The 26,693-nt window shown below is 39.6% G+C and overlaps 1 protein-coding gene across 4 annotated transcripts in view; it reads left to right on the top strand.

The window, feature by feature from the left end:
- The window catches only part of ccdc149.L (coiled-coil domain containing 149 L homeolog), a 61,414-nt gene that overhangs the window by 2,763 nt on the left and 31,958 nt on the right, over positions 1–26,693 (top strand). For 3 of the 4 annotated variants that reach the window (XM_018228972.2, XM_018228966.2, XM_018228977.2), the window contains exons 2-6: positions 13,303–13,464; positions 14,613–14,651; positions 16,636–16,743; positions 17,828–17,944; positions 20,867–21,039. In XM_018228972.2, coding sequence (XP_018084461.1) covers positions 13,303–13,464; positions 14,613–14,651; positions 16,636–16,743; positions 17,828–17,944; positions 20,867–21,039 — 599 coding nt within the window. Of the gene's footprint in view, positions 1–6,762; positions 6,942–13,302; positions 13,465–14,612; positions 14,652–16,635; positions 16,744–17,827; positions 17,945–20,866; positions 21,040–26,693 lie in introns of those variants that run through there. The other variant, XM_018228981.2, reaches the window with a different exon arrangement.

Here is a 26,693-nt window from a genome sequence, read left to right as displayed (position 1 = left end):
GGGTAAAGGGGTTCCTTTAAATTAGACCATACAGATTTCTTAATGCTTCAATAGTTCTGGGGTGAGGTTTGACATCCCTAAGGACACACCCAGCTAAAATCAGCTACAAATAGGTATTTGCAAATTAACTCTATTTAAAGGAGAAACAAACCTGTAATAAAAGAAACCCTACCACCCTACCCTACATAGACCCCCCTTCCTTCTCCCCCAGCCGAGCTGCCCCCCACCGGGTAAATGCCCCTAATATTTTACTTACCCCTCGGTGCAGATTCAGGCATCGAGTTCACGGCAGCCATCTTCAGCCGCTTCGGTAATCTCTGGAATGAGACCGGCACTTCAGCAATTTTCGCGAGTTTCGGCGAATGCGCAGTTGTCGTGAAACAGAAAATTGCTCCAACTGTGCATGCGCTCCTTCGACCGTCTGAATCCAAAGATTACCAAAGAGAAGAAGATGGCGCCCATGAACTCCGCTGGACAGAATCTGCACAGAGGGGTAAGGAAAGAGTTAGGGGCATTTGCACTGGGGGGAGGAAGGATGGGGGTCTATGTAGGGTAGTGGGTAGGGTTTTTCTTTATTAAGGGTTTGTTTCTTCTTTAATGATCCTCAACAGATAGGGTTGCCAACTTTTTTTTGAAAAAAATACCGGCCTTCCTATATGTTTACCTTTTTTCCCTATTAATAACATTGGGATCAACCATCATTTTTACTGGCCAGACCGGTAAAATACCGGCCAGGTGGCAACCTTATCAACAGATGGATTTAAAAAGGACTTTAGAACAGACTGTATCAGTAGGCTCCTGCCTACCGCATCCCAATATTCCACGTCTAATCCCTTGAGTCTTCTCTCGAGGGTTTATAAAATGATGACATACTTGACACACGTATGTGCACTGTATTACACACAGTTGTGCATCATTAGGCTAACCTACATTCTATACTAAATAAAAAGGCAGTAATGGTTGGAATCAAAAGATTAGAGTACTAAGCCTATAAATATGGACAAACGCGGGCAGATTTAAAATGCCAAATTGGCCCCTTCAGACATGTCTGTCCATGTATGGGGCACTCAGATGGGCCTGCCTGATCATTATCTGGTCAAAAATTGGGCAAATATTGATTGGGCAGGTGTGGTCCTCTCCCTGATGGCCTGAATTACTGATGTTGTGATTCAATCGTTTGACCCTAGGAGCAAGTGAGCTCAAGGTGGAGGTGGTGATATTGTCCAACCTCGTGTATGGGCCTTCATATTTGGGCACATTTTTGCTATTTTGCTTATTTTTGGTGAAGTAAAACAGATGACCTATCTCTAATTGTGATCTGATTATTTGGCCCATGTCCATGAGATTGGATCAGTTGTATATTGCTGCCTCATGGTGGACATGTCGAGGAAAGATCTGCTCATTTGGTGACCTAGTATATGGTGCCCTGTGGTAGGCATGCCAGATTGATATCTGTTGGAAAATTGGCTTCGCTGTGAAAAAATCCGGGATTCCGTTTCGGTATTCAGCCAGGAGTCGGCTATTTTTAGCAGGATCCGGTTTCGGCAAAATCCTTGTACCTGGCCAAATCCTTAAAATCATGTGCCTTTTTTTGTTTTGAGTAATAATTTTGTTATCCACGTACTGCGAGTGGCTCTATTTTTCCCTCCCCCTCACTAATTTGCATATGCAAATTTGGGTTAGGATTCGGGGGTTCGAATCCAAAATAGTGGATGTGGTGCATCCCCAGAAAAAACACCTATTGACTTCAATACATTTTGTACATTTTTGCACATTTTTGGCAAAAAGGGACAGATTCACCATCGCTAGTTGTGATCCGATTGTTTGGCCTATGTATATGAGATTGGGTCAGCCCAAAATTGCCTGCCTCACGGTGGACATATCTGGGAAAGATCTGCTCATTCGGTGACCTTGTGTATGGTGCCCTCCCCCGACTCCCTTGGGCCAGATATCAATTGATTAGGTGTGGTCCTTGCCCTGACAGTATATATACAGTATCCTGCTGTGCTTTGTCATAACAACTGTGGGTAATGTGCATGGAAGTAGATTTACCTAGTTCTTTGTATATTCTCAGTCATTCTGCATTGTCAGCCAGTGTTTGAGTTTGCGTCTGTTTGGCATAAGGATAGGGCACAGTTTTTCTAGTTCAGGTCCCTTTTTGGAGGTGCAACCAATAGCTCATAAGAAGGTTACAGATATAGGAACGCATTGGTGTAACAGTCATTCAGCCATAGTTCCAACAGTATCTAGAACAACTATACAGTTCCACCCCAAAGTTGATCTAGGGGCTAGTCCGATTGCCATCTTGGAGTCAGGAAGGAATTTTTCCCCCCTCTAAAGCAATTTGGAGAGGATTCAAATGGGTTGTTTGTCTTCCTCTGGATCAACCAGTTGTTAGGTAGGTTATATGTATAATACCTGCTGTCAAGTGCTCTTTTGAGGGACGCTGACACTTGAGTTCTACCTGGGTGAGGTCTGTGTCAGTAGTGTAACTAGATGTTACTGGGTCCCACAGTAAATTCAATTTATGGCCCAAAACATTGATAAATTGGCTTATTCTACCAAGATATATTAAAATTGCTCATTAATTTGGGCCACATTGGGCCCCCCAACACTCCTGGGCCCTGCCGCAACCACAGGGTCTGCTTTTCTGCAGTTACATTATTGTTAGACACTATAGTCAAGGTCAGTTTGACCCATCTGACCCAAAAATGGTTTTGCTTGATACTTTTCCATGACAACAATGCAATGTAAAAACCAAATAACTTTTTTATTACATGCTATTTTCACAACAGGCCAAACACAAACAGCTTGCCTCTATAAGCTACACTGGATCCAATAGATGCTATTGTTTTCCTATATGGAGAAAAATGGCTGCCTCCTGCACTGTGCCTTGACCAGCTTGCTTGACTTCAGCATTGGTTTAGGAAGCCATCACTTTGGGTGTTTATTTGGTAGATTATTGCTGTGTTTCTGAGGATTAAAAACTAGAGGGACAAAACTGCTCCTGTGAATTATTACAATTCTCTCTTTCTCTAACACGTTGACCCATCTAGAGTACACTGGAATGAAAAGCAAATCAAATTATAACGCAATAAAGTAAAAGAAAGTGTTTACCAAATGACTACAGGTGCCTTGCACAGATGGGGCCTGCGATAATGAACTGGCACAGATGCCACTCTAGTATCACATAGAGATACCTGGCCACAATTTCAACTCACATTGTGAGTTGAAAAACAAAAGGGGGGGGGGATTAAAGGAGAACTAAAGCTTAACTAAAGAAGTAGGGAAAAAACTATATATTAGGTTTTGGCCTTCCGCACCAGCCCGAGGCAACCACAGTACTTTAGCAGTAAAGATCTGTGTCTCAAAAGATGCCCCAGTAGCTCCCCATCTTCTTTTCTGCTGAATCACTGCACATGCTCTGTGCTGCTGTCACTTACTGAGCTTAGGGTCTGACACACAATATACTGTATATATATATATTGATATTATTGATACTGCACCCAGGCATCTTAAACTACTTTTCGAGAGTGCTGGCTACCTCGTGGACTATATATATATATATATATATATATATATATATATATAATAAATCAGACCAGCAACACCAGGTTTTCTTATTCAAGATAACTGTATTAAAAGGTGCATGTACAGCCCATATATATATATATATATATATATATATATATATAACAAACAAGGGAAAGTTGTGCTCACAACTATTTTTTAAAAACCATTAGGCGGGGGTGCAATGAGGGTGTGACCACAAAATACATATAGTCAACTACAAGAGTCCTCTGCACTCAACCTACCATCAATATATCTAAGACAGAGACATTTTGTGCATACTGCTACTGAAAAATGCCTTACCCCCTAAACAACACAGGGATTGTCTGTCCATATATTGCAATATATTTAAGCTGGCCAACTACGTCAAAGTCATCCCATATCTGGCCAGTCCTACGCTTAATTTTCATCTGATTCATTAAGAATTCAATTGCTTCATTATACATTTTACAAAGGGACTAAGTTTTACCTGCAACTTACTAGCTGCTTTCAAAGTAAAACTCCCAAACTTGGCTGCCCTTTTATTAGACACCAGTGGGATCACCTGACTATAGCTGGGAAGGGTGGGAGCTACAACATGGAGCTGGTCACTGCTCCTGTATAACTATAACAAACAAGGGAAAGTTGTGCTCACCACTATTTTTTAAATAGTTATACAGGAGCAGTGACCAGCTCCATGTTGTAGCTCCCACCCTTCCCAGCTATAGTATATATATATATATATATATATATATATATATATATATATATATATATATATATATATATATATAGTCATATTGTTGAACCGGCACTCACCATCAATTAATCGAATCCCGGGTGCTTCTTCAGGAGAGAGCAAATAGATATAGTTAGGAGCACTCGCGGGTATTGTAACAAAAAGGCTTTTATTGGAGTATTACAGTCTACCCCACATCAACGCGTTTCGGGTTCGTCCTGACGACGGTTCAGAGAGAACCGAAACGCGTTGATGTGGGGTAGACTGTAATACTCCAATAAAAGCCTTTTTGTTACAATAACCGTGAGTGCTCCTAACTATATCTCTATATATATATATATATATATATATATATATATATATATATATATATATATACATATACTATAAGGGGTTTATTTATAGAGGTCTAATTTGTGTTTTCCATAAACTTTCAAGTTTTCAAGGTGATTTTTTATGGTCAAAACTCAAATGTTCGTTTTAAGAAAAAACTAAAATTTTTCTGTTTTTTTTTTTTCTACATTTTTTTAAACCCCAACCCTGGAAATACCTCGAATCCGAAAGTACACATCTAAAACCTGTCGACGTCATGTAAGCGTCAATGACAGAGGTTCTTTGAACCATATGAAGATGTTAATAGCCTTCATGATGTTCAAGTTTTTTTGGAGGGTTTTGCCGAAAACTCAGATAATTAGAGTAATCCGCATTTTTTTTCCTCCCAAAGCGCAATCAATTTGAGTTTTCGGGTTTTACAATCGAGTTTTTTCTTGGAAGTTCAGACGGTGTTTATGCACCTTTTTTTTTTTATAGAAGCTCAACTGGGGGGGAATAGTTTCCCTTTATAAATGGAAGCAGATACAACTAGATCTATTAAATGGACTTCTCGGGCAGGAGAGCACAACATCTCATACCGCCAGTCATATGCCCGCACATACATAAACAGTCTTCCATACATAAAAGAGACATGATAATTCATGTACAGTCGCTTCTCAACAGAAACGCTGCTTGATCTGTTGCATCTGCATAATTTTATGATACTGGGTATTGTTGGCTGTTAAATGTAAGTGTACAAAAACACCGGCCTGAAGGGATATTCAAATGATCGATATAACGTCACAGCTGAGACGCTAATATACCAGCCTCATTTGTATTAGAGTAGAGTGCTAGCAGGGGATACCAAAAACTATTCTGCATAATGAAAGAAAAATAGGGAATTACAAAGAAAAGATGTAGTCCCAAAACAGATAGTCCCCCAGTGACTGTGTGTGTGTGTGTGCACTCGGGGACAGTTTTAACAAAATGTGAGGTTTAAACTCCCCCACTTTCTATTCATTCCTATAGGATTTTTACAATTTGTCTCAGAATATCACTCCCTACATCATACTAAAAGTTAATTTAAAAGGGGTTAATCTCCAGAATGGAAAGTGTTAATAACTTAATGTGGGTGGCGTTTATCCCAGTGGATGCAGTTTTTTCCCCTATGGGGGCATTGTCTGCTTCCAAGTTAATATGTACATATTTAAACAATAGATGAAAAAAAAATAGAAGACAAGTTACATTTTGTGGTAGAACCACACTGTCTACATCGTGCCATGGTTTACTACTTAAAGGGATTCTGTCATGATTTATATGATGTCGTTTCTAAATTCCACTGTTTACACTGCAAATAATTCACTCTACTATATTAAATGTCATTCCTGAACCAGCAAGTGTATTTTTTTAGTTGTAAAATTGGTGTGTAGGTGCATCTCAGGTCATTTTGCCTGGTCATGTGCTTTCAGAAAGAGCCAGCACTTTAGGATGGAACTGCTTTCTGGCAGGCTGTTGTTTCTCCGACTCAATATAACAGAATGTGTCGCAGTGGGACCTGGATTTTACTATTGAGTGCTCTTCTTAGATCTACCAGGCAGCTGTTATCTTGTGTCAGGGAGCTGCTATCTGGTTACCTTCCCATTGTTCTGTTGTTAGGGGGGGGGGTGGTATCACTCCAACTTGCAGTACAGCAGTAAAGAGTGACTGAAGTTTATCAGAACACAAGTCACATGACTGAGGGCAGCTGGGAAACTGACACTATGTCTAGCCCCATGTCAGATTTCAAAATTAGAAAATCTATTTGCTCTTTTGAGAAACGGATTTCAGTGCAGAACTCTACTGGAGCAGCACTATTAACTGATGTGTTTTGAAAAAAAAAAACATTTTTTCCCATGACAGTATCGCTTTAAGCTTTCCTTCTGTCTGTCACTATATGAAGCCTCTTTTCACTGCCCAATACCCCCTCGTCCATGCAAAATGCCTTCCCCCTGCGTCCCCTCAATCACGAGTGACCCTTTCTTGTGTCCAGCACATCCATCCTCCCACACAGTCTCCTAATAGGCTACTGGTCAGTCCCAGCATGCTCCAAGCGAAGAATAAACACTACTCACGTGACATCACAGGGAAATCCTGCCTTACCAGCGAATTGTGGTGCTGCTGCGGCACCGGCTCCTGTGATTGGCTATCGAGCGTTCCAGCTGGGCTCTGTGACGCGCCCGGGGTACGAGGACGCATGCGCAGGGTTCCCTGACAGTACTAGGGCTCGGCGAGCTGGAGTAGATTCGGCTGCAGTATGAGGAGCGGAGTAGGGACTGAGGCGGATGATGGCCGGGATTGGGAGGTGAGGGCTGCAATAAATGGCCTATGTATTGTAATCTGGCCGTGCCTGGGGCTGTAGGGAAATGTATTATTTGCTGATGGTGGGGGTGTGCACCTGTTTGTATATTACCATCATTTTACTATGGCCCTCCCAATGGGCTGTATACATCTGTGCATAGTTATAGCTCTCTAGCTGCACTTGCATACAATTTCATTAGCATCTGACAGCTGGACATACCCAATATATATATATATATACATATAGCTTTAATTCAGGAGTGATATGTGAAGAGCCAGTGGGGCATGCTGGGAATTGTAGTTCTGTAACACCTTGAGTTTCCATTATAAGTGGCCGTGTAAAGAAGCTGGCATTCAACTTCAACAAATATCGGTACCCCGAGAACAATCACTTTTATTTATGATGTTAGGGGACTGTGTAGTAAAGTGCCACATTCATACCACCCAAATGTTTTCATGTTTATTTCTCTCTATGGCAAATGTCTACATGGGTGCACTTGATAGTTATTGCCCCTACGCTTCCTTCATTCCATTCCCTCAGGTCTCCCAAGTACCTATACACTGCCCCCCCCCTATACACTGCCCCCCTTACTCCATGGGGCTTTGCCTTCTGGTTACATGATCAGCCACTTATCATTGAATGTAAAGGGGATATAAACCCAAAAATAACGTGCCAAATTTATTGCCTTCTGTTACATGATCAGCCACTTATCATTGAATGTAAAGGGGATATAAACCCAAAAATAACATGTGCCAAATGTATTGCCTTCTGGTTACATGATCAGCCACTTATCATTGAATGTAAAGGGCATATAAACCCAAAAATTAAACGTCTGCCAAATTTATGGATACATTCATTAATCGATAAGCATTTCCAGTGGGTTTTAAAGAAATTTCTAAATTTAATTGCGGTTGAAAGCCATTGTTTACATTGCTGGTTCTGACCCATGAAACTGTATCGTATGTTCCTTCATGGACATTTTAATCCGCTGAATTCATTTACATTTTGAGAGAATAGAAAAGGGACTGATGTGAATAAGGAACACATGATTTTTTTTCTTTTGAGTTACCTGATATAGGGATATGTCCACTGGTGTGATGAAGCAATATTCATTTGCGGTGTCCCAGTGGAATTGTGTTTCTAACTAATTAAGATGCACCGCTGTGCATGGCTGCTGAGCAGTTTGAGGGTCACTTTAATCTGATTTTGTTTTAATCACATTACTGGTGATGCAAGCTGTCATGGGATGATGGTATGATAATCTTCATGCTGAAAGTATTATAAGTGTAGTAGGTTATTATGGAGACCTCCTGTATGGGGATGATATAGTTAATGTATATTTGTATCCCCCTCATTTAAAGGAACAATAACCCCAAACACTATTATAGTTCATATAAACAAGCTGCTGTGTAACAATGGTGGAAATTGAAAAAAAGGCTATATGGCACAGGTTAAATAGTGGATAACAGATAACACCATTATGTTCTACAGAGCTTACCTGTTATCTACTGTGTAACCTGAGCCTTTTCTCCTTTGAATGGCTGCTCCCATTGCTACCCATTGCTACACAGCAGCTTATTTATATAAACTATAGTAGTGTTTCTGAAGCAGACACACCAGTCTGCTTCAGAAACACACCAGTTTTACTAGTGCAGGGCAACACTGCATTATAATTTTATTACTTTAAAACACTTTCATTTTTTTTTTTGTTACTGTCCCTTTAAGCATATATATGATTATAATAATCACTTCTTTAAATAGGACTGATGCCTTATAGGCTACAACCATTACAGAGAGCTAGTTATTACCTTAGGGTTTGTTTGCCAGCCTTGTTTGTACCCCCCACCCACTAGGAAAGGGCTAAACAAATGACAGGTATAGGAGCTCTTATCCAGACAGCTTGAAATTTGGAGTTTGCCAGATAAGGGGTCTTTCCATAATTTTGAGCAGTAGCATTTTAGCGCAATTCCAAACTGGCTATAGATGGAAGAGTAGATCATAAAAACAGGGACCTTAGGGGCTTATAGCATAAGTACTTACAACCTGTATTGTGGGTTCCTGGTGCACCTGGTGTGGAATAACTAACAACTGTGCACTGGGAATCAGCCTCTTATGTACAGGTCAATAATAATGTCTTATTTTTCCCTTCCTTAACAAAGAAACCTTGTATGGAAAGCAAACACATCTTGTTCCATTGCACAGTTAATCCCGGCACCTTGCGTGTCATCACGTATTCAGGGCCCCTGTAGTTCTGCTGCCTCTATGCTGTATTAATGATGTATTACTAGTGTGCTGTGCACTGGGCACAAATGGAAGGTAACAAAGGTAAATAAATAAGAAATAGCCAATTGAAGGGCTCACGAGTAAGGTCCCTGTCTCATTTCATGTACTCTAGGATAAATCCAGCACTTGGCTTGACCATAACATAGTAACATATTAAGTTTGGTTGAAAAAAGAAACGTGTCTATCAAGTACCACCATTTAAGTCGATATATAACCTGCCTAACTGCCAGTTGATCCAGTGGAGGCAAAAAAATGCATTTGAAGCCTCTCCAATTTGCCTCAGGGCGAAAAAAATTCCTTCCTGACTCCAAAATCAGACTAGTCCCTGGATCAACTTGTACTATGAGCTATCTCCCATAACCCTGTATTCCCTCACTTGCTAAACACCATCCAACCCCTTCTTAAAGCTATCTAATGTATCAGCCTGTACCACTGATTCAGGGAGACAATTCCACATCTTCACAGCTCTCACTGTAACAAATCCCTTCTGAATATTTCAACGGAACCTCCATTCTTCTAATCAAAATGGGTGACCTCATCTCAGCTTGAAGGACCTACTGATAAATAAAGCATTAGAGAGATTATTATACGATCCCCTTATATATTTATACATAGTTATCATATCTCTCCTTAAGCGCCTCTTCTCCAGCGTGAACAACCTCAACTTGGCCAGTCTTTCCTCAAAGCTAAGATTTTCCATACCTTTTACCATCTAGTGTGTTATTTTGGTACAGGCTGGAGGTTGGGATTCATTCTGGTCCTGGACAGTATTTATATTTATTGTAATGTGTGGCCCATTAGAATGCCAGTATCTGTGGTATAAGTCTCCATTGGATGTCGGTTGGTAACAGATGTATTTATTGCTGGTGGGGGTTGCACAGTGTGTTTGACCTTTACTGTGCTGTTTATTGGGGCCTCCAATGAATTCCTGAATATATGATATATAGTAGCTAGGTAGAAACCTTAATAGAAATAAGAATCATGGTACAGGCTGGTTTTGCCTCCAATAAGGATTAATTATATCTTAGTTTGGATCAAGAACAAGCTACTGTTTTATTATTACTGAGAAAAAGGAAATCATTTTTAAAATTGGGATTATTTGGATAAAATGGACAGCCTTTCCGTAATTCAGATCTTTCGGATAACAGATGCCATGCCTGTAATACAAGCGGCATGCTCTACAAGCAGCATTACAGTATAGCCCCCACATACGTCCTAACTACAATGTTACTGATGGTTATTTGCTATTTTTCTTTATAAATGGCAGTTCTAACTGCAGCACATTGAGGTCACCTTCATTCTGTAGTGGGGTGTCCAGACTGCTTGTTACCTGTGAGCCCTCTATATATTCACTGTATTTTTGACAGTGCACAGGATAAAGGAACCTTACACCTTTGTACATACAAGTACTTTAGGTGCTGCTGCCTTTGTCCGTGCTAAATTGTGTTCGATTATGATGAAGGGTCTGCTGATGTTTGTATTGTAAAGAATAATCATACCTCCCAAAATTATGGAAATAAAAAGAGGGACAAAAAAGTTTTGTCGCGCATATCGTGCCGAAATGTTTTTGTCCACGCCCCCTAATTACCAGGTTCATTTTACAAAATTTGGCAGGTTAGGAAAGTTTGAACATATTTTTGTGTTTTTTTTTTCCAGTTATTACAGTTTTGCTAATGAAGGTGAATTGCCCTTTAAGCTGTGAGTCTAACTTCTCCCAAGGGACCTGTTATCTTATATTGTTACAATTACTTATCTCAAAATTGTTACAAAAGTATCTTATCTGCTGCTGTGGCTGTTATGGGCTCTCTGCCAAAAACCAATTAAGTTAGAAACGTTTCTTTTTCTGGCTGTTCCGTGCAGAGAAAAATGGGACTTTCCAGTACAAACGAGGGACTGCGGGTTGAGCTGTCAAAAGAGGAACTGTCCCTCTAAAAACGGGACAGTTGGGAGGTATGAACTTCCATGCATGGAGGAGTGGATGCAGGTTGAAGATATATATGCCAGTTAGACACCTTAAATAAAATAAATAAAGCAGGCATAGTCTTTCTCTCCCCCAAAGATAATATTCTCTTTCTTGACTTGGTTAGGACTGATGCATGGACACTGCCTTGACGGGGCGCGTCAGCTTATGCATACTTTGTACAAACTTTGTAACTAAAAGTGTTTCTTTTTACTAAATGTTTCCTTTAAGTTGTGCAAAAATAAGTTTTTCCAGTGGGCTATATGTTGGATATATATATATATATAAATATATATATATATATATATATTGGCAGTCAAAGACTGTTGCCCTCAATGTCACCAGACCTGTCCAGTTTCTTCCATCTTATAAAGGCATGTCCTGCAGTGATGCATTGTGGGCTAGGGTGGTACTTACTCTTGCCAGTGGGCACATGTGTCCTGCCATTCCTAGAAGACACCATTCGGCTATTACAAGTATGATAGGGAGGTGTCAGTGGTTTAAGGGAAATTGTTCTGTATTTAAATGAGTCCCTTGTTAAGTGACTGAGAGGGTGAAGGCAGGGTGGAATAGTTAAATACAGGGGGGAAAAAAAGCTGAACAGCAATATGTAAAATGCAGAGAATGAGTCAAACTCAAATTACTTTATGTTATGTAGTAAATGGAACTTTATTGGTCTGTTATAATTTGCAGCAGAAATTAACTTGGCCATTGGGCTACATATTAGGCATTGGGCTACATATTAGGCATTGGGCTACATATTAGGCATTGACCCGCAAGGACAATGGAATAGATGGACAGAATATGAGACTAGTTGGGACAGAGGGCAAAAGGCATATATTGGAGGCAAGAGAAAAGAGACAGGCAGAGGGTAAGAGACATGAATAGGATGGGAAAGGGAAGATACAAACCCAGCAGGGATAGAGCAGTAAGTGGTAATGAGCAGCAACAAAGAAAGGGAAACGTAATAAATGACATGATTTCATGCTAATTAGGAGCACAACTCTAGATGCTGAGTTCTGCATTATGAACATCCTGACGATGGTTCAAGGAGAACCGAAACGTGTAGATGAGGGGGATTCTATGAAAATGTAAATAAAGTCACTTGAAAATATACCTGTGAGTGCTCCTAAAATATTTTCTAATATATATATATATATATATATATATATATATATATATATATATATATATATATATATATTACTTTATGCACTAAATTGATCAGATTAGCTTTATAAATCACAGAATATGATATGATTGCAGGTGTGTGCACTGGCTGAGATGAACTAGTCTCATTGGTTAAGGGTTTGACACTCGTCACGACGGGTTTGTGCCAAACAATGTTTTTAAACTGGTATTGTATTGCATTTTTTCACTATGAGAAAGGCCGAGACGTCAGGCATTTTAATAAAGTAACTCTATTTTTGTATAAGTTTTGTGAGTGCGATCCTTAAAGAACATTCGGACGAATACCGAACTGATTCCAAATCCAATTTTGAATATGCAAATTAGGCTTGGGAAGGGGAAAACATTTTTTACTTCCTTTTTTTGTGACAAAAAGTCATGCAATTTCCCTCCCCGCCCCTGATTTGCATATGCAAATTCGGATTTGGTTCGGCCAGGCAGAAGGAATTGGCCGAATTCTGCTGAAAAAGGCTGATTCCTGGCCGAATCCCGGATCACATTTGTGACACTTGGCTGCCACGTGTAGGCTCTCTCTAGAGTAGTGATCCCCAACCAGTAGCTCACAAAAACACTTTTTGCTCACCAATCTCTTGGATGTTGCTCCCAGTGACCTCAAAGCAGGTGATTATTTTTGAATTCCTGGCTTGGAGGCAAGTTTTGGGTTTCATAAAAACCAGGTGTACTGCCAAACAGAACCTCCTGTAGGCTACCAGTCCATATATGGGCTACCAAACAGCCAATCACTGCCCTTATTTGACATTTCCATTCACTTTCTCATGCTTGTGCTGCTCTCCAACTCTTTTTACATTTAAATATGGCTCACAAGTAAAAAAGGTTCAAGCTCAATCTGGCCCTTGTGCTTGGTAGGAGATCCTAGGGGTTTATTCCAACGAAAAAAATGACAAAAATGACTAAAAGTGTTTCTCCTTTCAGTTTCTGGTGTGCAAGAGGAAACTGGAAAGCAAGAAAGAAGCCTTACTGATCCTTTCCAAAGAGCTGGACACATGCCAGCAGGAGAGAGACCAGTATAAGCTCATGGCCAACCAGCTGCGGGAGCGCCACCAGTCCCTGAAGAAGAAATACAGAGAACTGATTGTAAGTATCACACTTATGTCTTCCAATATAACTTTCTAGATAAATGCACTGCAAAATGGCTTGACGCATCATTGGGATTGTAGGCAACAGAAATACTTTTTAAATATCCATTACCATATGTGTGATGTCCCTTAAAAAAAAAAAAACTGTATAGAACGCATTAGAAATTGTGCTGAAACCTCCATCTGTTGTTAATGGGGTGGTTCACCTTTAAGTTAACTTTTTGTCATTTATAGAACAGCTAATTCTAAGCAAGTTTTCAATTGGGCTTCATTGTTTCTTTTTTTTATGGTTTTTGAATTATTTGCCGCCTTCTGACTCTTTCCAGCTTTCAAATGGTGATCACTGACCCCCATCTAAAAACAAATGCTCTATAGGGTACAAATGTATTGTTATTGCCGCTTTTTATTACTCATCCTTATGTTCAGTCCCTCTCCTATTCATATTCCAGTCTTTTATTCAGATCAGTGCATGGTTGCTAGGGTAATTTGGACGCTAGCAATCAGATTGCTGAGATTGCAAATTGAAGAGCTGCAGAATGAAAAGCTAAATAACTCAAAAACCACAAATTATATACAGGTATGGGACCTGTTATCCAGAATGCTCGGGACCAGTGGTTTTCAAAATGCTGTTTTATTATTATAGAGAAAAAGGAAATCATTTTTAAAAATTTGGATTATTTGGATAAAATGGAGTCTATGGGAGACAGCCATTCCGTAATTCGGAGCTTTCTTGATATCGGGTTTCCAGATAAGGGATCCTATACCTGTAATTGAAACCAACTGCACATGATCTCACAATTTCACTTTCTGCATCAAACTAAAAGTTAATTTAAAGATGATCAACCACTTTTAATGTACACATGGAGCAGACCGTACCAAAATGTCTGGTACAACATGACATGACCCTAATTTGTCTCTGCTCCACCCCAACATCTACAAATCCGTGGTCACCACAGATCTTGATCTCTGACTAAAAGTGTCTCTTTAACTGCTGCATTTATTGATAGATCATGTTGGGAATTATATAAAGGTAGAGAAGCTAGAATGGTGTTTTAGTATTTCCTGGACTAATCTTGTGGTATTTATTTATCTCACCTTTGTCTAGTTCCATATACTCAATAGACTTTTTTTCCCTATCATTAATAGGATGGAGACCCATCAGTTCCACCTGAGAAGAGAAAGCAGGTAGGTGGTTCCACCTAGTCAGTTACAGTATGTGTAGAACTTGCTCACTGTGCTGCAGTAGTAAAGAGTGTTTTCTGCTTGACTACTATTCCCATTAGCCTTAAAGATTTTTAGTTTGGACTCATTTCAACACATGGCTCAGGACATACTGGTCTATGTTACTGACTGTAGTGCATGTTAACATCCTAGGCCTTGGTTCTTCCATACACACCCACCTTTAGAAATATATCTATGGTATTTCATTAAAAAAATAAGAGACATTCTTAAATTCTCTCTCTGATTTTTGTCTTTGTCAAGCAAGCTGTGATGGGGGCAGTCCTACCTTGTCTTCTATATTTGCATCCTTAGGCTAAGGTCACACCTGGAGATTCGGGGAGATTTAGTCGCCCGGCGACTAATCGCCTCTTCTTTGTGGAGACTAATCTCCCTGAATGGCTTCCCCCTGTCTTCTGCCTGCAAGAACGAGAAAATGCCTGCGGCATGGCACTCGCATTGCTTCATTTTACGAAGTCGCCCTAAGTTTCCTCGAGAAGCCGTTCCAGGAGAGTCGCCCCAAAGAAGAGGCGATTAGTCACCGGCAACTAAATCTCCCTGAATCTCCAGGTGTGACCTTACCCTTATGGTTATATGTATGTATGTATATATATATATCATACAGAGGTATATTAGGTATTTATTACCTAATGGAAAAGGCTGTGTTGAATCTTGTCTGCAATTTATTTAACTTGCAGTTAAAGGGATCCTGTCATCAGAAAACATGTTTTTTTTAAAACGCATCAGTTAATAGTGCTACTCCAGCAGAATTCTGCACTGAAATCCATATCACAAAAGAGCAAACAGATTTTTTTATATTCAATTTTGAAATCTGACATGGGGCTAGACATTTTGTCAATTTCCCAGCTGCCCCTGGTCATATGACTTGTGCCTGCACTTTAGGACAGAAATGCTTTCTGGCAGGCTGCTGTTTTTCCTTCTCAATGTAACTGAATGTGTCTCAGTGGGACATGGGTTTTTACTATTGAGTGTTGTTTTTAGATCTACCAGGCAGCTGTTATCTTGTGTTAGGGAGCTGCTATCTGGTTACCTTCCCATTGTTCTTTTGTTTGGCTGCTGGGGGGGGGGGGAAGGGAGGGGGGTGATGTCACTCCAACTTGCAGTACAGCAGTAAAGAGTGATTGAAGTTTATCAGAGCACAAATCACATGACTTGGGGCAGCTGGGAAATTGACAATATGTCTAGCCCCATGTCAGATTTCAAAATTGAATATAAAAAAATCTGTTTGCTCTTTTGAGAAATGGATTTCAGCGCCAAATTCTGCTGGAGCAGCACTATTAACTGATTCATTTTGAAAAAAAAAGTTTTTTCCCATGACAGTATCCCTTTAAGGTAAATAGATGCAAATACATTAATTAAAAGGGGGGCTACACATTTTCTGCTGCCAATATCATCACGTTCTCTTCCGCACCCCCATTAAAAGCTTGCAATGATCTTTTGGGATGGACAGCAGGACCTATTTTTACAAAGGAGAATTAATGGCTGTGGTCTCATTTAAGGCTTACACACTTTCTTTCCAGTACAGCATTGAATACGGAGCACATCAAAGTCTATAAGCGGTACAGTTGGCTAGAACTCATCTGTTCATATTAAGCAACTCATAAAATTGTGGTTTTCAGTACTCTGTGGAGTGAGTCAGGAACTGCTCAGGATACAACCTATCTATCTATCTATCTATCTATCTATCTATCTAAAAAAAGCCCAGGTGCAGCCGCATTTGTAATGTCTTGATAAAGGTCCCCTATGCAGGACCAAACATCGACTTACACAATTAAAGTTTTGCACATAAATTAAGCCCATGAGTGCTCCATGTTCTTCATGCCTATATATATTAAATGAAAGCGTGTTCAGAGGTCCATGCATGTGTATCTTGCAGCCATATTCATGCCTTGGGGTGATACCTGCTCACTGTGTGCTCAATCTGTCACAGGTTAATTTGGCTCAGTTGCTTGGAGACTCCAGGGAAAAATGTAAAAAAATGGAGTCAGAAATAAAGGAACTGCAGCAGAGACTGGGAGAAGTTCAAGGAGACAACAAGGTAAGTTGTTTGTTTTTTTTCCTTTTTGATGCTTTTAAAGGGACATTGCACTTAGGGACTGGAGAAGAGGGGGCACAGAGCAATGCAGGATAATTACTAACAACTAAATTGCATTTACTTTCCCATACTCTGTGTCACTGTATCCCTTCAGACTTCAAATAATTTTGATTTATCTCTCACATTCAATATCATTCACCCTGCACCCGCTCTCTCCGCCAGAAATAACTCTGTCTCCCCAGCAGTCACGATCTTTCTGTCTTAGGGTTCAAGCACACCGGCAGATTCTGGGCGATTTAGTCGATTTCAGAAGTTTCCTCACGTGGAAACTTCGGAAATCGAAGCGCCACGAGTTCATTGGCGCTGGCGTTTTGTCATTATAGCAGGCAGGGGGAAGGCAGTTCGGGGAGATTGTCGCCCCGCAGAAGAGGCGATTAGTCGCCAGGCGACTAAATCTTCACGAATCTGCCCGTGTGCTTGAACCGTTACTCACTCCTTCAAGCACAACCTGTCTTCCTTTGCCTCCAGTAATCAGGATCTCTCTTTCTCACTCTCTCTTTATCCCACAGTTCAGTCATAATCTTACTTAATCGCGATATCTTTCCCTCTCCAACAATTAGTCCATTCCCACCCCCAGCAATCTCAATCATGATCTGCCTCCCCCAAACCACTAGCAATCATGCTTTTTCTCTCCCACAGCAATAATGATCTCCTCTCTTACATCATTCCAATGCCACTTGTCAGTCTTTGTTTTTTTACACCCTCATTCCATGCTGCCTAAAAGCTAAACACGTAATTAAAGTGTCAAACCTGGTGCCCTGCAGATATTGTTTAACTACAGCTGGAAACAAATATGTGTTATTAAAAAACTATTGTTAAGATTATTAAAATAATGTAACATCGTCAACTGTAACTCATACTTTAACCAATGTTTTTTGACCATGTGAGCTTGGCTGAGGCTAGGAGCCCCAGGTAAATGTCCTTCTGAGAACATCGCTTTACTGCAAATAAATGTGCTATCTTATAAAGAAAATTTGTTGGTTAAAAAAAAACAACTGATATAATGTACCAAAATCTGTATCTCTAGTTACTACGAATGACCATTGCCAAGCAAAGACTCGGGGATGATGAGGTTGGAAAGCGCCACTTTGCCCCACACGAACGTGAAGATCTTGTATTACAGTTGGAGAAAGCCAGGGAGCAGGTATTGTGCATTAAAAAAGGATTTAATTTATGGCAAATTTCCGAATGCTTTTGCTGTAAGGAAATGTGAATCTGTGGTATACTGTACATGTATTTATTTCAAAATATTAAAATGTAGGTTTTTTTTTCTTTTTTTTTGGTGTTTTTTTTTCAAGCAAGTCTTTATTTAAAGGGTACTCTATGGCGCCCCATCGTTTACAAAATCACACCACAACACAGGCTTCTCCATTCTCCCCTCACATCACAAAGTGCAGAAGATAAACATGGTTTCATATCCATTACAAAGACCTTAAATAAATGTAATTATATTATGCTCTATTAGTGAAAGACCTAATAAAGTTCAAATAAAAAAAAATCGGATAAAAAAAACAAGTAACCAACAACAACACTAAGACCTGGGGTACTTGGTAATTGAGCACTGCCAGGTAGTTTTGTCCTGCCTAGCCAAGTATTTAAACTGCTGTTTTTCTATATTAAAGGGATACTGTCATGGGAAAAAAAAAAATTTTCAAAATGAATCAGTTAATAGTGCTACTCCAGCAGAATTCTGCACTGAAATCCATTTCTCAAAAGAGCAAACAGATTTTTTAATATTCAATTTTGAAATCTGACATGGGGCTAGACATATTGTCAATTTCCCAGCTGCCCCCAGTCATGTGACTTGTGCTCTGATAAACTTCAATCACTCTTTACTGCTGTACTGCAAGTTAGAGTGATATCACACCCTCCCTTTTCCCCCCCAGCAGCCGAACAAAAGAACAATGGGAAGGTAACCAGATAACAGCTCCCTAACACAAGATAACAGCTGCCTGGTAGATCTAAGAACAGCACTCAATAGTAAAAACCCATGTCTCACTGAGACTCCTTCAGTTACATTGAGAAGGAAAAACAGCAGCCTGCCAGAAAGCATTTCTCTCCTAAAGTGCAGCCACAAGTCACATAACCAGGGGCAGCTGGGAAATTGACAAAATGTCTAGCCCCATGTCAGATTTCAAAATTGAATATTAAAAAATCTGTTTGCTCTTTTGAGAAATGGATTTCAGTGCAGAATTCTGCTGGAGTAGCACTATTAACTGATGCATTTTGAAAAAATTTTTTTTTTCCCATGACAGTATCCCTTTAAGGAGAACTGGCCTGTGACACAAAAGTTAGTGTTTCTGTCAACTGAGGGGGAGTTATCCTCTCATTATCTATTTATTTAATTCAGCTCAGGGTAAAAAAGATAAGCGCATCTTTGTATCTTAATTTAGGGCAGATAATCACAGTTGCACATGTTGAGGGCCCTGGAAACCTATAGGGATCCCAAATATAGACCTGTAGGGCAACAAATACATTAAATAAGACCTGGGGGCCCGTGTTCGACATGCAGCCATGCAAAGGACTTCAGTGGCCAACAGTTTATCTTGCATACTATCATTATTTGGGTATGACCAGGCTCCCGATCATTTGGTTCATCTTATATTTTGGCCCAGTATTTGAATAAGTTGGACAACATTTTCTCACTGCTCACTGGATTAGAAGTAACCATCATCTTAAAGTGGACCTGTCACCCAGACATAAAAAGCTGTATAATAAAAGTCCTTTTCAAATTAAACATGAAATCCAAATTCTTTTTTTTTATTAAAGCATTCATAGCTGTTTAAAAATCTCAGCTGTTGGCAGCAAGAGTAGTTATACCCAGGTGCTGGATATTGAGGCAACCCCCCTCTGTAGAAGACTGGATAAAGGAAATAGAAGTAATGCGGAAAATGGAGGAACTGATTTCCCATGCAAATGGAACGCAGGAGCAATACATAGCTACATGGACAACATGGACAATATATAAAGAAACAACAGAGTATAAAAAAGCCACAAAAACAAGAAATAAAAGCAATGTAAAACTAACATAAAACATGCAGAATTTGTTCAAACAAAAAGGATAAAAGTGAGACGCTCAACCAAAATAAAAATACAGTAATATGGGTACACTCATCCTCCTCTACCCTTTCCTTCACTCCACTCCTTTCCTTCACTCAACTGCTCTTTATTTTCTTCTTTTTATACACCAACAAGTTGCCAATGTTGAAATGGTATTGTATATGCAATGAAAATTGGTGTAATTATTTTATTTGTTGTATATCTTTAAAATGAAAAATGGAAAAATAAAGAATATACAAAAAATCTCAGCTGTCAATCAAATATTGCCTGCCCCTCCTCTATGCCTTAGGCATAGAGGTGGGGCAGACAATTACTTTAACTTTCCATTCAGCACTTCCTAGATGTCACTGCTCTCCCCACATTCCCCCTGTTCTCTCCACTATTTGTGTAACCAGTGCATGGGGATGAACATCAGGTCCCCCATTCTGGTGCACAAGATTCTGAGATGATTCAAGGCTTGCCGTAATAACAGTGTCCACAAAATGGCTCCTGCCTGCTTGCTATAATTTTGAAATCCCAGACTGATGGAAAGAAGATTCAGATAATTTATACAGTGTAATTAAAGTTCATTTTGAGTGACTAATGTGATAAAATAGGATTTGGAATCATTTTTTTGGGTGACGGGTCCCCTTTAAATATTATTGCAAAATTATAGAAACTGTGGAAGGCCCCTTCTGTAAGGGAATTCCTTCAAGCCTACTTACATGGCTAGTGGCTCCCCAGACAAAGAGCTAAGTTCTGGAAACCATGGTTAAGGTATGTAAAGATAATGCACTTAAACAAATTAAGCAACATAGCTGGTCTAAGTCATTACATCACCTCAAAACAAATATGCTAAATGCTCAACATTACCACGAATACAGATTTTTAGAAAAACCACTGCTTATAACCCCACCCACGATTACCACCATAATATATTTTGACCTAAATTATATGTACTGTGCAGATAATTGCTATAAATTGTATCATGTTTCTGTATCAACAATCAATGATTCTTTCTTCCCAGATTGAGGCTTTTGAGCATGATCTTCAGGCCTCGTTGGATGAGCTGCAGGACGTAAAACAGGATCGTTCATTTTTTCAGGACAAGGCTGAACGACTAAACCAAGAACTCAACCACGTTCTAGGAGGCCACGAGAAACGCATTATAGATATCGATGCCCTGTGCATGGAGAATAGGTGAGTCATGCCGACTGTTTCACCTTTCACCTTTACAAGAATGATATTCAAAAAACAGGAGGGTTTCTATATATTTAGTTCTCTTTCATTTAAATGTCCTGGACTGTGGTATGTGTGAAGGGCCACAGCCTCGCCGTTGATCACATTGGTAGAATGTATTGCTCTGGTTAGTGAACCCTTCCCCCCCCCCCCGAGTATATACTATTACCCCACCATTACCAGGCAACCATATTACTGTGGTGAGTTTAGCTGCAGCTCAATCCAGATAGAACTACAATAACTTACCGTTTCTTGGCACATGCTGTTAACTGAGTCACTAATGTGAGCCAGCCCGAAATCACAGTGTTGAGACAACGACAACAACATAGAAGGCTCCATACATATTGCTGTCCGTATGCTCGTATTGCAAAACATATGTCTGTAGGCGTTCGTGTTGTAATGGAACTGTTAAGCCACACACGTTTTTTTTTCCTGCTTTTAATCAGATAATTAGTGTCACTTTCATTAAAGAATCAGCATTGTTTGTGTTACAATAATATTGTATAGCGATGGACCCAGCATTCACAGATCTTTATTATTGAGCCTCGTCATTGTATGGGGACACCACAATACCGTGCGAATTTGCAAAACTGTGATCAACCACATTCAAAAGAGAATGTTTTGTATAAATATATTTTTATGTGCATCTTCAAGGGGTTAACTGCCCCATCTGTTATACTTATTTTTCTTATTTTGACTATTTACTTTCCTCCCTTTGCCCCTTAAAGGGGTTATTAAACTTTAAATTAACTTTTAGTATGATCTAGAGAGTGATATTCCGACACACTTTGCAATTGGTTTTAATTTTTTATTATTTGTGGTTTTTGAGTTATTTCGCTTTTTATTCAACAGCTCTCTCCGGTTTGTAATTTCGGCAATCTGGTTGCTAGGGTCCAATAAGGGACTGAAATATGAATAGGAAAGGCCTGAATTGAAAGATGAGTAATAAAAAGTAATAACAATGCATCTGTAGCCTCACAGAGTTTTTGTTTTTTTAGATGGGGTCAGTGACCCCCATTTGAAAGTTGGAAAAAGTCAAAAGAAGAAGGCAAATAATTCAAAACCTATACAGTATATAAAAAAAATATATCTTAGAATTGTCCATTCTATAACATATTAAAAGTTCGCTTAAAGGGATCCTGTCATTGGAAAACATGTTTTTTTCAAAACGCATCAGTTAATAGTGCTACTCCAGCAGAATTCTGCACTGAAATCCATTTCTCAAAAGAGCAAACAGATTTTTTTATATTCAATTTTGAAATCTGACATGGGGCTAGACATTTTGTCAATTTCCCAGCTGCCCCCAGTCATGTGACTTGTGCCTGCACTTTAGGAGAGAAATGCTTTCTGGCAGGCTGCTGTTTTTCCTTCTCAATGTAACTGAATGTGTCTCAGTGGGACATGGGTTTTTACTATTGAGTGTTGTTCTTAGATCTACCAGGCAGTTGTTATCTTGTGTTAGGGAGCTGCTATCTGGTTACCTTCCCATTGTTCTTTTGTTTGGCTGCTGGGGGGGAAAAGGGAGGGGGGTGATATCACTCCAACTTGCAGTACAGCAGTAAAGAGTGATTGAAGTTTATCAGAGCACAAGTCACATGATTTGGGGCAGCTGGGAAATTGACAAAATGTCTAGCCCCATGTCAGATTTCAAAATTGAATATAAAAAAATCTGTTTGCTCTATTGAGAAATGGATTTCAGTGCAGAATTCTGCTGGAGCAGCATTATTAACTGATTTATTTTGAAAAAAAATTTTTCAATCCCTTTAAAGGTGAACCATCCCTTAAATACTATACCAGATTATCAGAGGTTATCATTTATCCTCCAAGTTACTATCTGTTTAACTCTATTGCTTTGTGTTCTTACACCATGTACAGTATCTGTATATGCAGCAAATGTTGGTTTTTGCTGCTCCTGAGGAACTGTAGGTTATTGTAGTGAAAAATCCGACAATTTCAGACATAAAACGTCCCAGTCTATGTTAAAAACCTTTTTTATGTGCCCTTTACATATGCTTTTCTATTGTTGTAGAACTCGCAGGCAGCAAATCACTGGCAATGGTCATTTGTGCCATTTTTCTTTAGTGGAGCAAGTGTCCCCTCCAGCACTCGCTTCTATAAACTGTTGGATCTATGTCGTCAACCCTTGTGTGTTACTTGTTCTATTCAGGCTACATTGCACTCATGATCTTCAGTTCAGATCTAAACCTCTTAAAATGAATGCAAACCCCAAAATGAATGCATGAGCAACAGTTTATATCAAATTAAGTGGCCTATTAAAGAATCTTATGAAACTGGAATATATATTCAAGTAAACGTTTACATCTCTTGCCTTGAGCCACCATTTTGTGATGGTCTCTGTGCTGCCTCAGAGATCACCTGACCAGAAATACTGCAGCTCTAACTGTAACAGGAAGAAGTGTGGAAGCAAAATACATCTGTTAATTGGCCCATCTGACCTAACATTTATGGTTTGTTTGTGTGCACTGCGACTCATACGATCCCAGGGGGCGGCCCTTATTTTTTTTAAAACGGCAATTTTCTATTTATGATTACCCAATGGCACAAACTAATAGAAAAGTATATTATAATGAAAATGGTTTATTTACATGAAGCAAGGTTTTACATTTGAGCTAGTTTTCCTTTAAATGACAGCGATGTAGGGAGGAATGCGTTAGAATGCAGTCCATTGGAAACCAGCTTTTCGGTTTATTAAATGGCAATGGAATAATTAATTCAATTAAACATGGCACATTTTGTAAGAGTTGTAATCATCTTAAGGCCATGCTAAAATGTAGAACGTTGTAGAACAGTGTTGACTTATTTCGTTTTGTAGCTTGATAAAGGGCTCATGGCAGCCAGAACCTTGCTGCTGCTACAGTCTGTGCCCATTACTCCAGTACAGGCCTTTTAAGATAATATTCTATATTTATATTTTTCAAAAGGGGGTACTTTATTTCATAAGAAATAATGGGTCATTTACAAGCACAGCTGCAAGCCTACAGATTTCCCTACAGTCAATTGCACATAAAACCATCTTTGTAAATGTACTTAGGTAAACATGCACGCTAACCATGAAAACCAGTGAGCGCAATTGCATTCATTTTGAAGCATTAGCTTTAATAACTTCAGGCTCAGCTTCCTCTGGTAACCAAAGTGAGGCTGAAATTCTGGAAACAAAACCATTGCATTGTAAGAAAAAACCCATGGCAATTACTTTCCAAAGTGCACTTTGCAAACTGTGTCTGGGGTAATGCAATTGCATTAATTTGCTGCATCTGTAGCAGGTGCATCAGGCTCAACTTCTACTGGCAACTGTAACAAGGCTGGAATTCTGGGAAAAAAACACTATATTATGGGGGAAAAACCCCCATGGGACAAATTTACTAACCTCCGAAAATTTGCCAGCGACGGCTTCGCTCACAGAGCAACACTTCGCCAGGCGTAGATTCGCCTGGACAATGCTAATTCACTAAAATCCGAAGTTGTGTCCAGAACGCTGGTGAAGTAGCGCTAGTGTTACTGTGCCAAGCGAAGCGAAGTTGCGCTAGCGATGCCTAATTAGCATACGGTGGGAAGTTAAAGTTGAATGGACGTATATGTTGCAGCAAATACATTATACTACACAAGTCCAGGGAACCTTAATAAATAAAATAAAGTTGTTCTATTGCCCTACACATGAGCCCAGAGTGTAGTTTATGTGTCATATGTAAGGAAATTTAGGGGGGAAGCCAGGTACCCCCAAAAAAAGTACGATCTTTTGCAGCCTATCACCCTGAAAAATGAAAAGTCGCCAGTGTTTTTTGGGACTTAGAAGAATTTTTAACTGTTTTTTGAGGAACTCTTTTCTACTCTATTGTACTTCGCCTGGTCTGAGGTGGCGAACACAAGTCTGCCACAAGAGGTGACGTTCATTAAAATCTGCATCTTAGTGAATTTGCGTAGTTACCTCCATTCGCCAGAGCGCAACTTCGCCAGGTGTTAGGGTATGAATTACCGCTAGAGTCTATCTCTTTCGCTGGCGAAGTTACGCCAGCGACCACTAGTAAATCGGCGAAGTAATGAAATTAAGTCATGCTGGTGACTTTTCACTATATATTCGTCACTTTGCCCTTTAGTAAATCAGCCCCCATGGCTGTTGAGTCCCAAATTTTAAACAATGACCCGTAACGTGTTCCCTGTTTACATGTTTCAGTCTTGTGATATAAACAGATAAAAAAAAGGAGCAAAGTAATATTTCAGTTCTACAAGACCTTTTTCCTTTTTAGTTTTGGAATGCACCACTGTTCCTTATTAAGATTATATGTAAAAACGGTATACAGAATGTGTGTGTTACATTGGGGTACATTTTTCCCCTGTATAACCACAAATGGTCAACTTCTAGTGGACGTTTAGCACTTGTTTAGGCAAAGCCCTTTAATTCCTTGATTTTAATTATTATCCTATTAAGCCGGACCGCAATTAAATTTGGCCTGAAAATGTGTGCAATAAAGTAAGTTCTGTAGAAGGTGCTTGAGAGGAGGTTATCACTTAGCAGATTTAAATTGCTTTGGTGCAGAGGGACCTGAAACATAGGTGGCCTTTAATTAGAACTCTCTATATTTTTTTTAAGTAATGACCCCTCCAGTGTTCATGCATTAAGTTTCCAAACCAGCTCATTAGGGGATTGAATCATACTGTCAAGTTATCTGGAACATGATGCTTTAGCCACCCCTGTGTCTCTGGGAATTACTGTGCCCTAAATGTGGGGTAAGTGATTTGACAAGGTCTGTGTCTAGCACTGAGAAGGTTCTAAATATATAAGCTGAAGGGGAAGCTAACACTGTGTTAGTCTCAACTATTTGAGCATGTTAAAACAGGGACATTTCAAAATATTGTTGTCAGTTTGCGTTAAATGAGTTAATATATATATATGCTAGACAAAACACTGGACGCTAGATTAGTGTTTGCTCTCATTACTCTGACTGCACTGGATAGGTTATTGTTCATAGGCTACTTTGCTGGGGCTCTTTGGCCATTGTTTTCATTTCTTATCTTTTCTCATTTCTCTAACTCCTGCTTAATAATAGCTCAGTGTCCACCGCAAAATGTGAAAATGCTTACAATTAGGCATATTATTTTATTTATTTTTTAGCTTTTTTATCCTTCGCGAACGATTAGTCCGAGAACCTAATCCTAATTTGCATATTCATTTGCATATGCAAATTAGGGTGGGAAGAGGAAACATTTTTTACTTCTTTGTTTTGTTACGTGATTTCCCGCCCCAAATTTGCATATGCAAATTAGGGTTCGATCGGGCAGAAGGATTTGGCAAAATCACAATCCTGCTGAAAATACAGAATCCCGACCACATCCCGGAATCCTAATCTTTGGCACTTGGCTAGAAGCAAGAAATTCACACAAGGGTAAAGTTGCCCATACATGGCCCAATAAAAGCTTATTGACCCATGTAGGGGGTCCTGATCTATATGTGCCACAAAAATGGCCAGATATCAATTGGACAGGTTTAAAAATCAAGTCGGAGCAAGAACTGCATTGGCTCGTTCATGAGGTCCTCATTTCAGCTTCCTGTCATTGAGGGCCCACAGTCAGAATAGCCTGAAATTGCCCATCTCAAG

The sequence above is a fragment of the Xenopus laevis genome, chromosome 1L (genome assembly GCF_017654675.1).
Source record: "Xenopus laevis strain J_2021 chromosome 1L, Xenopus_laevis_v10.1, whole genome shotgun sequence".
Taxonomy (NCBI): Eukaryota; Metazoa; Chordata; class Amphibia; order Anura; family Pipidae; genus Xenopus; species Xenopus laevis.
This window is presented reverse-complemented; position numbering and strand designations above follow the sequence as displayed.